This window comes from Centruroides sculpturatus, unplaced genomic scaffold, assembly GCF_000671375.1.
Source record: "Centruroides sculpturatus isolate CEXI.00-Female unplaced genomic scaffold, Cexi_2.0 scaffold617, whole genome shotgun sequence".
Classification (NCBI taxonomy): domain Eukaryota; kingdom Metazoa; phylum Arthropoda; class Arachnida; order Scorpiones; family Buthidae; genus Centruroides; species Centruroides sculpturatus.
The window spans coordinates 318,967-337,659 of record NW_019385101.1 but is presented as its reverse complement, the minus strand read 5'-3'; the positions used below and the strand labels follow the sequence as shown (position 1 = coordinate 337,659).

Here is an 18,693-nt window from a genome sequence, read left to right as displayed (position 1 = left end):
TAATTATAATAAAGTTACAATAAATTAAGTTAATATATAATTATATATACAGTACCTAATTTATATATAATTAATATATAATTATATGTACAGTACCTAATTTACAGTAGAGCGTCGTTTATCCGAAGGTCGGTTATCCGAAACGTCGGTTATCCGAAAGAATTCCAGTCCACAAATTTAAATTTTCGCCAGTGTTGTGGCGCTGTAATCTTTAGCTATGTCTTGGGCTACTCAAATATTTTACTTTTTTGATACTAAATTAATTTCTGAAGTATAATTTTTTATTGTTTTTATATTTTTCAATATATTTATTTTGTTTGTACAAAATAAAAAAATAATTTTGAACGATACAATAGTCTTCGTTAGGCTTAACATCGAGAAAATTCAACGCGAAGCGACATGCAACGGAGAAAAATTTCAACAGAAGATAAATTAATATATTTTTTCGTACATAGTTGGTTATCCAAAAAATAAGTTATCCGAACAACCCCAGTCCCCAATTGATTCGGATAAACGACGCTCTACTGTATATACAATTTATATATAATACTGTACAGACGATAGTTAAACTCAACTTACCCGCCTAAACTCCCAGTAGCGTGGCGCTAGACGGCGGAAAATAGTTCGGCTGCTCGTCCGCGATGACAAGTTGGCGATGACGTTTTACCTCGTTTTACGCGTCCCTTTTAGCGTCTTTGTACGAATACTGACGCAATTTTTTCGCCGCGTCATAGGAATCTACGTTATTGGAACCCGCGTTATAAGGGGGTCTACTGTATATATATATATACAGATGTTTAATTGCAAACAAGAGTTTAAAAATATATATATATATATATTTTTAAACTCTTTCTGCCCTAACAGATTTTCTGTTAGCAGGCCCATTTATGGGTTCGGCCAGGCCCACAATGGGGCAGCAGGGTGGTGAAGTGGCCCGACATATTTGGTCGGACCATCCCCGAAAAATACCTGGAAATTTTTCTATCCATCCGGATTTGATTCCTGGCCCCCAGAGCAGTAGGCTGCCATCTTGACCGCTTGGCCATCCTGCCAATCGCAACTAAATATCATGAAAGCCTCGTAGTTGTAATAATAATGTAATTTATGCATTCAATATAAAAAAATGTGTAAATGTTAATTTGATATTGATTTCTTTATTTAATCATCAAACACCAATTACTACCGGAATAAGTAAAGCATGAACAGCGATTAGTATGTAAAATTCTGTTATAAGCTACGCTCTGAATCAAGGCTGTCTAGACTACCATCTCTTGCCTGAACACTTCGCAACATTTTTGGAATGAAATTTGAGCGTTGATAAAAGTTGCATACGCAATTTTCCGTAAATTAATTTTGTCATTATTATGGAAAACAGGAGGTCTAGTCTTAATTAACTTCGGCAGTTAAGACTAAGCCTTCATAGACCTGATCTCCATAATAGTGACTAGGCCTCCTAAGTTTCGATATACAATAGCAACGGGGACTTAGGTTGCATATTCAAACATCAAACTCGTACGTAAGCATATAAGAGCAGCTAATTAAGAACCTATACCAGCATTCAGTTTTTCTGTATGGCATGATTTCGAATGTGGAGTGAAAACGCCAGCATTCAATAATATCAATCCCTAGTTTTTACTGTATTTACAGACGGCACAAATAGTTATACTGTATATGCTGTTTACTTAATATTAAACGTTTGAAAAGCTTCTCTGTGAAGAAGCTTAAGTTTGGACGACTTGATTTTAGGTTTTGTTTTTTATTCGCTTTAACTTTTACTTTAGATTATAGTCTAAAAAGTGGTCAATATGGCGGTCAGTTCTGGGGGACCCGGAATCGAATCCGGACGGGTAAAAAAGCCCCAGGAATTTTTCAGATGGTAATCCGTCTGGATATGTCAGGCCCCCGTCCCTCACCACCAAGTCGTCCCATTACGTGCCTGGCCGAACCCGTAATGTGCTTGATTAAAACACTTTTAGTGCTAATAAAACGGAAATAATCAAAAATGAAAAATACCTTGTAGATCCAAAAATAATAAGACTTGTAAATGTTAAAAGTACCATTAATCATGGGCTTGTCTTTAAAAGTCCATAACTAAAACTTAGGATCAGTTAATTAATATTGTAATATAATCTAGCATCAAGTCTTTTACGTACGCATTATTGGAATTTTTCTTAGAAAATGGATGCTAATTTATTCTTGGAAAAAAAACCAACGAACTTGTCCAATTTATGGAAATTTTCATAGATATATTAGCATAAATAATTTTTAATTTTTAAATTTGTCCTCCCTGTGAGCACTAAGTGCACCACTTTTCCATACTTATGGTGAGTTCAGCTAGGCTCACAATGAAGCCGGGTAATGAGAGGCGGGATCTGGTGTGTCTCCTATGTTTACATTCTTGCCAAAATTCAATTACTTTTGGGATTACACGAAATTCTACCCTGACAAATCCGGGATGAACCACCCATAAAAATTCCTAAAAACTTCGTCACCCGGACTCGAGCCCGGGTGCCCCAGAACTGTAGGTAGGCACCTACAGTTCTGAGGCTATTTGACCATCATATCAACACAGTGACACAAGAATAAATTAGCTCTTAATTTATTTACTTTTTAAGATCTCATATATAAGTAATCATGTAAACTTTTGTTGCATCACTAAAATTTATTTTCAGTAAAATTAGATAATTTGCGAGATGAAGAAAGTACAAGTAAGTAATGGTGTTTAGTTTAAAAGTAACATCCTGCCTAATATATATATTTTTTAATTTCTTTATTTCAGAACTTGCAACTGGATCTGTTGTTGTTATTAATATAGGATTGGTTGGATTCATTGCTTGCTGTTCGTGCATATGTTATTTCTGCTGTAATTGCTGTCGATCACCTTAATCTGTAATTGTGCAACAAAATCCCATCACTGTTTCTTCCGGACCCACTATTATCATATTCCAGCAGGGAAAATAGCGGATTTTCGAATACAGTCGATCACCTATAACACTGTTGATAATTCCGTTTTATATGAATTCCATTTGTACGAGTCACTTAGATTTTACAAATTCGTGTGCCAGGCTGTGAACGGCTCACGTATTTGTAAAATCTAAGTGACTTGTACAATATGGAATTCATATAAAACGGAATTATTAACAGTGTTATAGGGGGGTCGACTGTATCTCATCGTGTCCACCTCCTTATATGCATTTAAAATAAGTTAAAACCACAATACGATTATAAATAACTTATTTAAAATATTTTAGTTATAATACAGTAGAGCGTCGATTATCCGAAAGTCAATCAACCGAAACGTCAATCATCCGAAAAAATTTCAGTCGGCAAATTCAAATTTTCGCTGGTGCTGTGGCGCTGCAATCTTTGGCTATATCTTGGGCTACTCAAATATTTTACATTTTTTATACTAAATTAACTTCTGAAGTATAATTTTTAATTGTTTTTATATTTTTCAATATAATTATTTTGTTTATACAAAATAAAAAAATAATTTTTAACAACGTTTAACAAAGCTTCGTTAGGCTTAACAACGACGAAAATTCAACGTGAAGCGACACGCAACGGAGAAAAATTTCAACACGGAATAGGTTATATTTTTTTCGTACGTAATCGGTTATCCGAAACATCAATCTTCCGAACAACCACAGTCCCCAATTGATTCGGATAATCGACGCTCTACTGTATTTCGAAATAATCTTACTGGTAAATACAGCTGCATTATAGTTTTTTTTTTCTTAGATTAAAGAAATTGACTTTTCAATTTATACACATTCTGTACTTCAAAATGTTCATTAAGAATAATGATAAATTTGTATTATTACATTTTAATACCTAAATAATGAAATATAAAATTTTAAAAAAATATTGTGATTAATAGTCATTTTTTACTATAAACAAGGGCTTCTTAAACTATGGGTCGCGACCCCATTTGGGGTCACTTAGAGAAATCTTGGGGTCGCGAGATTTTAATGCAAAATATTGAAAATAATTTGTGAGAGTTTGAAAATGGCACACTTTGTGCCATTTTCAAACTCTCACAAAGTTCGTGAGTTGCGCTTTGTGTCACTTCAGCGAGACAATGATTCAGCAACACTGATTGTAGTGTGAACTAGTGTAATGTTGTCGCTTTTCAGTGTACTTAGTTGTCTTTGTTCCATTGTAACACAAGAGTAAACTGTGGTAGTACACCAGTATTGTTTTTGCAAATTTGTATATCTTTATTTTATATATTTGGGGGGTCGCGAAAAAATCACAATCATAAATGGGGTCGTGAGTAAAAAAAGTTTAAGAAGCCCTGCAGTATAAACATTTAAGAAATTCGTAGCATTTTAGAATATAATCTTATTTCTGAAAAAAGTTCGAAATATACAGTGGCGTAGCGTAGTGGGGCGGCTGGGACGGCCTGCCCCGGGTGGCACTTTGAGGAGGAGGCAAAGTTTCACAATAAATAACAATATCTTGCAAAAATTTGAACCATTTCATTTTGTGGCAACTATGATTCGGACCGATTGAAATGAGCACGGAATTTTTCATTACTTATTCTGTGACGAAACTGAATTTTAGTCTTTTAAATCGAGATACCTAAATAAGGAGGCGGCGAAATTTTCCTCCGCTCCGCTCCGGGCAGCTGACACCCACGCTATGCCACTGGCAATATACCGTGTTTCCCTGGAAGAAGAAGAAGAAGAAAAAGAAGAAGAAGAAGGAGAAGGAGAAGGAGAAGAAGAAGAAGAAGAAGAAGAAGAAGAGAGTGGGAAGTCCACTCCAGCACGGGAACTTGGTAAGTTCAGTTTGACACGACCGGATATACGTCACTCTTATCTAAGTTCGACTTTGAATTTTTTGTTCAATAATAAATGTGAATTCTTCTTCATGGAAAAAATAAGACATTTCCTGAAAATAAGACCTAGCGGATCTTTCAGAGCAAAAATTAATATAAGGCACTGTCTTATTTTCGGGGAAACACGGTAGTAGTACTTCTGTACTCGAATTTAATTCGTCCCAGAAGGCTGTTCTAGTCCGACCGAGTTTCTCCCATAAAGAATAACGTAAATCAGATTAATTTGTTTCAGACCCCCCAAAAATACACTTATAAAAGTACTTTAACTAGAATTTAACACAAATTTAACAAAATGTCTATAAGAATACATAAATTGTAAAAAACTTAAACACAGTAAATACATGCAATAAATGCAAATTTCTCACTTTATCTGTAACTTTAGAGAGATGATGGAGTATGTGAAATGTGGTGAGGAGGAAGAGAGATGTTATTGTTTGGAATACTGACATTTCCTTTGTTTCGTGTGCAATACAGAGCGGCAAAATATGCCTATTAATTATAGCAACAATTCAGTCTGAGGAAAATAGGCAACTCTAAAGATTCATTTTATTTTTAAATTAGTAAGTCATTTTTATCATAGAGAATTTTTTATGGGTAACAAAATTAAAGTTAAAATAAAAATATTTGTTATTAATTAATACTTGACGCCCGAACCCGAGTTAACTCGGGCAGGTTACATAGCGTTACAGAAAACGCGGTCCTTTCGGCCCTCAATGTTTTTTGATTTTTAAAATGTTTTTGTCTCCAATTTTTAAAAAAATTTTTACCCGCGCAAAAAATTTTATCGCGATTTTAATCAACCTTTAATGACGCGCGATTAACGCTTAATTGTTTTTTAATGGGATTTTTTTTAATCAAATTTCATTCATCGTTCTAAAGTTGTAGTGCACGGATTTTACTTCAATAAAGTTATTTAAAGCTAGTTTCTGATGTCAAAAACAACCTCCAATAGTTTTTAAATTTTTTTAATTAATATATTTTATTATATATAAGTTTATTTAAATCGGGGGGTCGGAAATCGCAATAAAAATTTTAACTTTTTAAAAATATTTAAAATATACGGCCAGCTAGTATTCACCCTACTTTAAACCCTTGTCCTCCCGAGACGTCTATGAGAATGTCCCGGGAAATCCAACACCAGATGTTCTCAAGGTCATCCAGCTGTGTAAACAATGACTCATCGGTACCAAATTTCACAGAAAGTGGAGACAAAGGAAGTTAAAGTTTGAAGCTTTTTCTTCAAAATTAACGCATTTCTTTCGTTTTTTTTTTAAAGTATTTTTTATGTTTAATTAAAAATTCCTAAAAACATTCGTACGGCAAGTGGTTAATCGAAAACTTGTTCTAACAGGACGTGTTTGAACCGAGTGCAGAGTAAACAGTGCACTACCGAGCGACTTTTTCCTCGAATATGTATTCTGATTTCAAATTGTTCAAGTTAGAAGTTCGAGTACCGAGGTACCTACGGTCGGATGGCCGAGCGGTAAAGGTGGTAACTTACCGGTCTGGGGACCCGCGACCAAATCCGGACGGGTCGATAAATCACTAGGAATTTTTCGGGGTGTGGTTCATCCGAATATGTCGGGCCCCGTCCCTCACCACCCAGCCGTCCCATTGTGAGTCTGGCCGAATCCATTATGAACTTGCTAAATGAGGCCCTCTTGTTAGTGTCCAAAGGGCAGAAAGAGTAAAAAAAGAAATACCAAAGCACCATTGCATCTGTAAAATATAGTTTTTGTTAGGAATTATGAATTTAAAAAATATTTTATATTAGAAATTGAAAACATTTTATTTTGCATAAAAACTTCAACTGATTTAATTCGATGTTATACCAAGAGAATTTTTACGATTTGACAGATCTGTCCATCACCCGGCCGTTCCATGGTGGGCCTGCTTGTCCCATAATGAGCATGCTAACAAAGGCCCTCTTAGTGCCTATAAATAGAGCTCCTTAAATATGATTGCCCATAAAAGAATAAATACATATTACACAACAATAATAATTAGTTTAGCTTCAAGAATCATTTTTATTCTCGATAATACAAGTCAACCCCCCATAACACTGTTGATTATTCCGTTTTATATGAATTCCATGTTGTACGAGTCACTTAGATTTTACAAATACGTGAGCCGTTCACAGCCCGGCACACGTATTTGTAAAATCTAAGTGACTCGTACAACATGGAATTCATATAAAACGAAATAATCAACAGTGTTATAGGGGGGTCGACTGTACATAAATAAAATAATCGATCTAAAATTTACTTCGTTTAAGAAATCAAAAGGAGTACAGTACTATAAGGTTCATATTTTCAATTATGCTTTTCAACATACAAATGTTATAGGCTATTTGAAAAAAATTAATACAAAATATTTTAATACTTTTTCATATATTTTATATTTAATTTACATATTCGAATTGCGACTATTTCAATCAAATGAAAAATTAATTGAAAATTCAAATACAATCTGGGCTTTTCATACAAGTTCATCTTTAATTTAATGAACAGATAATGACTAACGTGAGAAAATAATTTTATGATTTTAGTTTTAGGAAGTGATTTTGTGTCACGCAATCGAGAAATACATTAAAAAACAATGTTGTAAACTTATTTGGACTATTAAGTTCAGTTAATGTTTAATAATAGCCCAATTATATTATGTTTAATTAATTGATACGATTAGACCAATTAATTTTAATATAATCATATTTAATAAATTATATATAAATAATCCATTATGTACACACAAAAAACTTTAATTTACAGCTAATGTAGGGCTTATTGAAGTTACGTCATTTTAATGTAATTTTGTTCATACGACATACGAGGGAGCTACTATATTTTTGACAATTGTTCTATTCTCTGTTGAGTTTCGGACTAGAGGCGTTTTATACTGTGCATCTTAGTAAGGTATTCACTTAGATATTAGGTAAGATAGACATTAATATAGATTATACATGTATAATAACATTAATTCCTTATTATTTAAATTAATTCGTATCATTTGACCAATAGACATGAATAGTAATTTCAGTTGATTGGAGTTGGTTTCGGTTTTGGGTTAATGTATAACTAGGTAACTAAAGTGGCGGCGTTCGGTTAGTTTAGGTTAGGTTAGATTAACTATATTTTAAGTAGACGTTTCCTTTTTTCTTTTATTTTGTTCAAGAACTACCGCGAATCAATAACTAGTGACGTTAAACACTAGGCGGCCTGTCGGCGGCTCCCCTCCGGGAGGATTCAATCGGGAGCGCCGCCATTTTAGTTACCTAGGTATACATTAATTCGGTTTTGATTTTGTTTTTAGGCATAAAAACAAAATCAAATCGAACCCAATTTTTTATATTTACATAGAGAATATGTCGAAAATGGACTTTACATTAAAAAAAATATTATACATAAATATAATATTATATAAATTATATATTATAATATGTAAAGTCGGTTTTGTAGTCCTATTTTTCTGGTGTAAAGTCCGTTTTCGACATATTCTCTACGGAAACATAAAAAATTGGATTCGGTTTTGATTCTTGTACAATTATATACTATGCATTTGCTGTATATTTGTTCGAACATTACAATAAAATTCGAAGAAAACAGAAAGCTAGATGATAGATTTTTTAAAACGTGGAAGGATATAGATAAACAAGAAACACACAATAGAAGACCACATAGAATAAATAAACTAGGAAAACTTTTAGCGTAAGTCAAATAATATAGGCTATTTGATATTTTTAATTTGTTGCAATGTTTGTTTTAATTTATTCTGTTCGTTTTTTTATTTTGCATGACGACTTGTAAATCGTTACTGATGAAAAGCTGTCTTTTACTATTGGAAGTAATGGATGGCCGCCGTCAGTTAGACGAAACCTGGCCGTCTTTCTCCATCCATTTACATCTCCACAAAGACTGTCTTTATCAGAAGGCTGTAAACGTGAATTAGTTAAGTCCACGACCACGTTTTAAACTAAAACAACATTTATTTACAACAATTCTCGAGTACACTTGAAAGAGAGCTACACGTGCTCATGGCAGAGATCACCCGACAAGAAGAAGAAGCAACAATACCCAGAATCCACTCTGGGAAAAACCCTGTCCCCGTTTTTCCATCCGGGATTCACGGAAAACTTGTAAAGGATTGGCGCCATCTCACCAGTCCGTGAATTGTCGCCGCACTATAAATGTTTTTCGTTACTTATTTCAAATTCGCGATTTGTTTTTATAATTTAAAATTATTTAATTACCACGTAAGAAAGCACGTTTTAATGTGGATGTAATTTGACTTAGAGAATAGTTGCAGAGCATTCCTGTAATTCTGCATTGTTAGCATCATTGAGGAATCTATACTAATGTTATAAAGAGGTAAAGTTTGTAAGTTTAGATGTAGGAGGTAATCTCCAAAAGTTCTCATCCGATTTCAAAAATTCTTTCACCGATATTTAGAATGGAACTTCAGGGTGGACATAGGCATATAGGTATTATTCCGTTAAACATTCATATAAATTAAAATATATCATCTAGGGTGAAGGATTTTATGTCCAACAGATGGCGCTACGAGTACGACGACCTAAGTTTGCTTTTCTGTGAGGATGAACTGAAGCAGATTATCTTTTATTTATCTATATAAATAAGAATATAATGCTCGTTTATTCCTACCGATTCCTTTGAAATTTTGACATAAAGCTGCATTCGAATACGCACGTGTTTTTATATAATATACGTGTCGAAATCCCCCCACTGGGGGAGAGAGACAGGATTAAGGCTTACCGTGAAGAACTTGGCTTCTATTATACTATTTTAGATGCGGTATTTTGCGTTTTTGATTGCGTTTTAATAGGGTACGTCAAGAGAATGTATACTAAGAAAGGATTTTTCGAAAAATTCCCACCCCCCACGGGAGAAGTGTTATACATTTATAATAGATACATTTTGAGCCACAACAACGCGTGACGGGGTCTGCTAGTCCTCAATAAAGCTAGCGCAAAATTCTGCGACTGTGTGTAAGATTATTTAAAACTGTAATGTATAATTTATACAATACTAGCTTACCCGTCGCGCATTGCTGCGATCTCAGAAGAAAGGAAATTCAAGCAAACTCGTTATGATAAAATTAAATTTACATTTTATTCTTTTTATTGAAACTTATTTTTATTATTCATTTTCATCGGGAAAACATTTCAAAGAGTCGTTTCAAAACTATTTATTTATTGGAGTGCTTGTGGATACACGATATTTGTTTTTCCGTCTGGTGCGTACACGAATAAATCAGAAGATTTTCCGACGCGCGATCTCGCCACATACAGTTGTCTATGCGAGAAGCACGGATTCTCCAAATTTAGCTCACACACTCGCAGCGATTGTCAGAAGTGCGATATTCCCCATTTTTATATATATTTTTAAATCCTTTATAATTTTGATTACAGTATTTAATTGCTCCTTCCTCTCTTCCTTGGCATGTTGTGAAATTTCTGATAGTTGGATAATAAACCGTTTTATTGTAATTTGTCTTTTTAAATTATTTTGAGTCGATATTAAAATTTGGAAAAGGGGATTTCTAGATCGGTAAAATAGGCGAATTTCCTCCTGCGACTTCGGTTGTTGTTCGGGATACAGTTAAGGTTTTAACAAAGTTCGAGCGAATACGTAATTAGCAAAAAAAAGTTGCAATAAAGTGATTAAACAAAAAGCATTACAAATATCGTAAATAACAGTGCATATATAGAGATATTTTTTGGAGGGGGAAATGGTCTTCACAATTTGAAATCGATCGAACACACCGTGAAATGCTCGTATACACTCGCGCCATCTATCGTAGGATAAATGTACTATGCCAGAAAACTTCGCGGGAGTATATTAAACAACTTCCCAAAGTTTCATGGCAATCGGATAAACGGTGTGGTAATGCATGAAGAACAGACAGACTGACACACAGACATACATTCATTTTTTATATATATAGATAAATGTTACTGTAAACGCAAAATTAGTATCGATTTTAAATATTGATTATATTAAAGGTCAAAGAATACAACTTTATCTTAAAGCAGTGTTTTGAATTTCCTAGCGGATATGCTGCAGGCATACTCAGGAAATTTTTCAGCTTTTGATTTGATTTTTTTTGCTCCCTTGAGAATTAAGAAAATTGCAACCTGACGACAAGGGGGAGCAAGTGCCCCAATGTACAGGCGCTCTGCTTCGAACACTTAAAGCTGTGTTTCCCAACGTGGGGTCCACGCCCCACAGGTGGGCAATTGGAATGTTAAAGGGGCAATTCGAAAATGGACTCGTCCAGAGTTTAAGTTAATCATGTGGCTGCTGTATAATGTTAGGGGGGCGTAAGAATTTTAGAAAGGCTTAGGTGGGGCATAGTACAAAAAAGGTTGGGAAACACTGACTTAAAGGGTAGACGATAGAATGGAAGCGTTCTTTTAATACTGTTTTGCTATAATATTTAAATAGAATTTAAATTAGATTTCCGGCCATATTAAATTCTATTAATGCCTATAGATAACTATGGCAATTATTATATGCTTGCTTAATTGATATGATTCGACTAATTGATTAATTAATCAGCTCATTATTTAAATTTGCTAATTAAGCTAATTATACATTATTAACTTAATACATACATAATAATAATTAACATTATTAACTTAATAATTAACATAATAACATTATTAACTTAATAATTAACATAATAATTATACATTATTAACTTAATACATACATACATAACTTAATACATACAATATACAAATATATTTATGTATACGTACACAAATAATGTATATTCAGGGTTGCCATTAGGTAGCTAGCAAATAACTAAGGAAGCCAATGACAGTGTTCGTTTCATATGAAACGAATTAAGTTATTAGCTTACTTTTTTAGACGCTTGCCATATCACGCGCCCCAACAACTGATAGAGTGCTTATTACGTCACTTATTCAATAGAAATTCATTTATAGGCTACAGAAGAAATTTACTTGTTACTTGTTTCGAAGGGAAGTTTTACGAAGAAATCTTTTTTCGTTTGGAACTTCAGGTAAACGATTATATTTATAATCTATATCTTTGATTATTTATTTTAAATTATTGGCTTTTTATTGTGAATCTCGAAATTCAGATCAAATACATTTGGAAGAATTCAAGTCGAAAACACTGCTCAATTTTTTTAGACTTGTTTTTTAAATATTTTATTCAAAGTTCGTACAAATCTTTGGCCTGGCTGTAAAAAATACTAAATAGAACCCCAACCGAATATTCCGAGTATTAATGTGTTATTTGAATTTTAGATATTCGTGTATCATTATATTGTCTAAATTATAAATTAATTCAACGGACAGATGTTACGCTAAAATCTTTACAAGTTGAAAAGGAAATCGTAACTATTTTGTGCGTGTTCTTTGTAGGGACCCGACCCATTAGAATATCGATAAATATAAAATTAATTTCTATATTTTTTCGTTTATCGATATTCATTTCTCGGTGTTATGGCTTCAATATTGACAATACAGTATACACCAACGATGGTTATTGGCCTTATAGTAATGGTATTACTTTACTGAATTCTTCTATTAAAGTACTATTCAAAATTTTGAAAATGAAATTGGTTAATTTTCTACAAATTTTTTTACGATTTTAAAAATTCGTAGAAAAATAATTCAGTTTTTAAGGCCATTTGCTAGATATTGCATGCATAATTAAAGGTGTTACGAGTCTTAATAATAATTTTTTATAAAGTGCAAAATTTTTGTTTTTTCTTAAAATTTACAAATTCTTCAAATTATATCACAGTGATTAGCAGCTCTTTCTGGAAGCATCTTTTGTGGAGTACCAATATACTTCATAATCACCAGTACACTAGGTACTAAAATAAGTTATTTGCTAATAATATGTAAATTAATTTAGTAATATATAGAGAGTAAACCGGGAAAATATGAACACATTAAGCGTGACGTCAGTTTTCTTTCTAAAATTAAATGAATGTAACAGACTTTTGACAGAGTCAACTTCTTCATAGACCTATCTTTATACTGCAAACACTTGAGTACCATACTCCACTTTGTTTCTGAAATGCAGCAGTTTTAAAAAGGGTTGTATTTGCTCATATTACTCCTTCAAACTGTAAGAGTTTCGTAATAAATTATTTATAATTCAAAAATACAAACGTAAAAACAATAGAAACACAACTGAATTGAAAGCATTATATCGCCTGTATCATAAGTCTATTCTAACGAGTAGTTATTACATACTTATTATTACTTGTAAAAGTTTGTATTTTTGCATTTTTCACATCTTATCCATTTTCCCGCTTTTCTTAAAAATAGTTCGTTACCATAGCCTATAAACATTCAGCTTATTTAGTATACTTTTTGTTTTTGTCTTAAAATTGTTTCTCTCGTTGTGTTACGAATTTTGCACTTTGAAGCTGATTTCTTTACGTTTATTGCTATCGACTAGAGACGGTTTTGCTGCTTCTAGTTTTGCTTCTTATGTGAATAAGCTAATTACTTCTGCCTGCTGAGGTGTTCTCTTTTCACTGGCTTCGTGTGTGTTCTTGGGCTTGAGTTTTGTTCCATTATCTGCTGGAATGAAAATTTTGACTTTTTATTTGCTTTTTCTTCATTCAGTCTCCAATATCTCAGGGTCGTTTGGATATTATAGACTGAATAGGTCTGAGTCTTCACTCAATACCTCTTGCTCAATTTGCATCCTCGAAGTCAGGTGTCGTCGTACTTTCTGCTCGGAATAGCGAAGGTTTTCGATAAAGTTCGCCAATTTCAAATTGTGCTCGTTCCAATTTCCCCCGAGGTCTTTGAATTTGTAATTTCTAGGAATCAGAAGAATGACATTAGCTAAATAATGCTGCAAAAGCTTGATTCTACTTTTATACCTAAAATAAATTTTTCAGTAAAGAAACGAAACATAAAACCGTGAACGTCGACAGATTCATATCGATTCATTTCTTACCAAAAAGAACGTTGTTTTCCAAAAAGTCACACTACAGCAAATCTAGCTTACACAGCTAGTTCAAGCTGACAAATATAATTAACAAACCATATTTTTTACGTATCTCGACAGATTCCTACAGATTATCGCTGCAACTCTTTCTTCTGTTAAATGTAACCAACCACGCTGTTAAAAATGACTCCGTGGAAGAGTTTTATATATGGCACATCTCATTCGCACTGTTGTTACGGAGTTACGAATATGCGCTTATATTTCCCCGATGTACCCTATATATATATTGAGAATTTACTTGGGGGTGACACCAGACAGAAAACAGGAAAATAAAATTACGTTGCCGAAACACAGGGATCACATATCAGGATACCTCGCGGGGCGCATATTTTGTATTGTAAAAGATACATCTATTGCAATAGAGAATTTAGAAATGAAGGAAAATCATTATTTAGTCATAGTTTATTATTCAAAAAATAGACAATTTACGGACTGAATTCAAACGTTCTAGTTTTCAGACCGTGATGGCAAAGGCTTTTCAAGTGCCTACTTTATTATAATATTTTGTACAATATATATTTCTAATTTAATATTTGTAAACATTTAAACTTTATAATAGATCAAAAATATGTTTTATAGATTTGTAACCATGAATCTCAACTATTGGATCGTTTTAACAATTCTTTTTATGCTAACTGACAAAGGTATGTGATTTAAATTTCTCTAGTGTGTTAATTTGAAAAGAAAAACTTTATAATAATAGTAAAAATATTGATAATAATAATATATGAGACGGTTAGTCGCATATATTATTATTATCAATATTTTTAGCAAACCATATTTTTTATGTATCTCGACAGATTCCTACAGATTATCGCTGCAAATCTTTCTTTCTGTTAAATGTAACCAACCAATTGATAATAATTATATATGCGACGGTTAGTCGCATATATTATTATCAATATATCCAGGGGCGCCGCTAGCTGTTTGAACGCCCGTGTGCAATACCGATTATGCCGCCCCCTGTTTAACTACGACTACCTACGCTGAGCTTGCCAGAAAGGCTCTTTGCCGCCCCCCTGGACGTGCCGCCCGCGTGCGGTGCACGCCTTGCACGCCCGCTTACGGCGGCCCTGAATATATCTGTAGGTAGCCCTCGTATAACGTATTACTTATACAGCGCCCATCAGTAGCCAAGCGGTTTTCGTACCCTGAACACTCGGAGTTCGCTCGTGGGTTCGCGCCTCGCTCGGACAGGCTGACCACGTGGAGTTTTCCGGGTTTTCTCCACGTCTGTAACGCCTAAATAGGGGCAGTTTTCCTTAAAAAGACCTCCCGGAAGGCATTCCCGCTAGGCAGATCGCCCAAGTGTTGCGTTGCCATAACTTAACGAACGAACGAACGTACTTATACAGCATAATTTCGATATGAGTTCTTTAAAATAATAACTAACTTCCATTTTAACAAATAAAGGTATATTTCATAAATCAAATAATACAAATGGATATACAGTACACAAAGTAACCTAGAGAGCATTAACTTATCTAACTATAACGCTATTACTATATATTGAGAGAGAGTTTACAATAAATATTAGTATAATTCCTCAGTTATATATATATATCTTCGAGAGATGGGAATTATAGATGATCAGGCACAAAATTAATATATATAGCGATATTAATATTTACTGTAGAATGCGCGCAGAGTTTTGCACGTAAACTCCTTTTACACAAATATTCTCTTCCAATGAGAATTAAGTAATTTGACCATCTGACGGAATGTCAAGATGAGACTTATTTAGTCAGATACTTATGGTCATAAGAGAGTTTAACGATCTCTCTCAGGAACTAACAGACAATAAGGAAACGTTTGTTCCTTGTTCTCCTCGACTTTTTTATAAAATAAAAGTTTCGAATTTAATATCGAAATATTATATTGCTTTAAAATCTTATAAAAATACCAATTCAATATTCAGATTCTCACAATACAGTATTGTAGAAAGTCTCGTAACTACTACGATATCTCAGGACTCTCTTAAGTCTATACAGGTAACCCCCGTATAACACGGCACTTCTACAGCACGGATTCGCTCTAACACGGTTCGAAAATTGGTACCATCCCCCGTATAACACGGTACTTTTATAGCACGGATTCACTCTGACACGGTTCGAGAATTGGGTAAAACCCTCGTACAACAGGAAATGTAATAAATTTTTACATACTTAACTAATAATAGTTCACGAAAATTATTATTTTCGTGAACTATTAGTACTTAAGTATGTAAATTTTCTCTTCTCGCCTTCTGTCGATACACGTGGTCCTTCTCGAAACTTGTTTCAATGTTGCCAGATCGCGACGCTTCTGCTTCTGATGTTGCCGAATGTTTTTCCCTTATTCCATACTTGCTTTATTCTTCATAAGTGCTTAGCACCATATAAGGAAATTTATAAAGACCTTTTAACTAGAAGCAAGCAATCTAAAATTACATACATTTTGCAAAAGGTAAAGCATGGATCTGAAGATAATGCAGAAAAATGCTCAGAGGATAAGGATAACTTGCCAAAAAGAAAACGCTCTCGGTTAATTAATAGTGTTTTTAGTGATGACGAAGAAAACATTGTTTAATTTATATTAATATGTATCACTTAAAAAAATTTTAATGAAGATATTTATCTTAATTATGAAAATATACTAGCATGTTTTTTAATTTTTGGAACCTAACCCTCCTTTTCGTATTAGTTCTTTGTTTCGTATAACACGGATTCGCGTAACACGGCAATTTTTTGGAACGTAACTACCGTGTTATACGGGGGTTACATGTATTTGGTTCTATTGATAGATAATCGAGTCGAAGGTTTCTCCTGATTGTTTCTTCTAAACTTCTCTGATTTGAAACTTCTAAGATATTATCGAATGACGAAAAAGCTGATAGAATTCTTCACCATTGAATTGAAACTGTTTGTAGAAGGTCGTCCGGAAAAATCTGATTTATTATAATTCAATGCTATTTTTATTTTTTATAGAAAAAACTATTAGCTTGTCAATTTCTTTCAAAACTTCAATATTCCAATTAATGTAACTACAAGTAGCAATTTTGGGTAGATTTCGTTCTACACCTACATCGGTTAAATTTTTCATTATCATCTATTATACACAGTAGAGTAGCGTAGGGGGGCGGCAAAATTACGTTTTAGGAGGCGGCAAAATTTGACAATAAATAATAATAATATCTTGTAAGAATTTGAACCATTTTATTTCATATTTTCACATTTCAATCAATCCGAATCGTAGATTCGGACCGATTGAAATGAGCACGGAATAGTGTTACGATCCGAAACGCCGTCCGGGGATATCGTGCGCAACCTGTCGACCCTTTTTTTTGTACGATTCATTCGTACTCCTATACACCTCCAATATCCCATAGAGCTAAGTCATCTAGATTACTTATGTTACTCTTACCCAAGTCTTACCTAGTCGCTAACTGTAATTGATTTAGAACCAGCATGCACTGCAAATTATTCTTCTCATTGCAAAATGACATACACATGCGTCAGGAACTTCTGTTCGAACAAACCTCACCTGCCGTCCGGATCGGCGATTTTAAAAAGGCGACAACACTAGCACGGAATTTTTCATTACTTATTCTGTGACGAAACTGAATTTTAGTCTTTTAAATTGAGATACCTAAATGAGGGGGCGGCGAAATTTTCCTCTGTCCCGGGCGGCTGACACCCACGCTACGCCACTGATTATACATATAAATAATTAATCTCAAAGTAGCTAATTTCTATCCATTTTAATTCTAAAGAAATAAATGGCACTTTCCTCAGACCAAGGACTATAAACATAAGGTCAAGACACGATACCGTGTTGCATCGCGGCAGTCGCCATGTTGAGTCTTTTCGGTATGTAAGTTGTTTCTAGAGCAATGCTGATTGTTTCTTTCGATCTCAGTCAGTTGGATTTCTTGTTATATATCTTATAATATAATCGAAATGAGCTGATAATAATAAGCGCAGAGCCCAAACAGTTAAGAGACGAAAGTTGAAATTTGGTACACAGATAGGATTTGTAATAAGAATGTACACTAAGAAGGGATTTTTCGAAATTCCCCCCGCAGAGGAGAGGGAGAGGATTAAGGATTACACTGACGAACTCGGCTTCTATTGTACTATTTTAGATGCGGTTTGGTGCGTTTTTCCGTGAAATCGAACATATTTTTAGACCCATCTAAAAATTCTCTAATTGCCTCGGAAGTGGGAGACCTAATTCTTGCACTCGGTGGAAACGGGTAAGATCGGCTATAATGTAATAATCTTAATCTTCGCTATCGTTACTTTTTGCCCGAGCAACGCCTGGCTCATCTGCTAGTATATATATATATTATATAATGGTTTGTTATTCAGCACCGAATTGTAAAAATTCGACAGCCAAAGGTATATATACAGTAATTAAAAGCGTTAACTAAATAGATTTCAAAATAAAAAGCTATGTCAATGGTTCGTATAATAAAGTACGAGGATAAATTTATTTAGTTTTGAAATGCAAAATTAGAGAAGACATTTGGAGATATTTCTTAAAATAAAAATATATTTAGTTTTCTATATGCACATGCATTTTTGCATTACACAAACTGCTCAGAGGAAATATTTTTATAAATTAAAATTGTATCAAGAGAAAAGAAAACCTTTCTCACAAACTTTATATATTATATAAAGTAAATCTTAAAAAGTATTTGCAAGAGATAACTTCTTTCAATTAGTTTATATGCATAAGAAAGTTCCTAAGTTAAATTATTTTTATAGAGAATTAAATAAATATATTTATAAAAGTTTATTAAACAGTAGACAAAAAATAGAAATATCTACTTCAACTTTATTTATT

The 18,693-nt window shown here is 33.5% G+C and overlaps 1 protein-coding gene across 1 annotated transcript in view; it reads left to right on the top strand.

Moving 5' to 3' along the window:
- The first annotated feature begins 7,725 nt into the window (after positions 1 to 7,725).
- The window catches only part of LOC111634712 (probable inactive receptor kinase At3g02880), a 16,019-nt gene continuing 5,051 nt past the window's right edge, over positions 7,726 to 18,693 (top strand). The window contains exons 1-3 of the mRNA XM_023379544.1: positions 7,726 to 7,755; positions 11,811 to 11,887; positions 14,446 to 14,510. Coding sequence (XP_023235312.1) covers positions 14,456 to 14,510 — 55 coding nt within the window. The 5' untranslated portion in view covers positions 7,726 to 7,755; positions 11,811 to 11,887; positions 14,446 to 14,455. The remainder of the gene's footprint in view (positions 7,756 to 11,810; positions 11,888 to 14,445; positions 14,511 to 18,693) is intronic.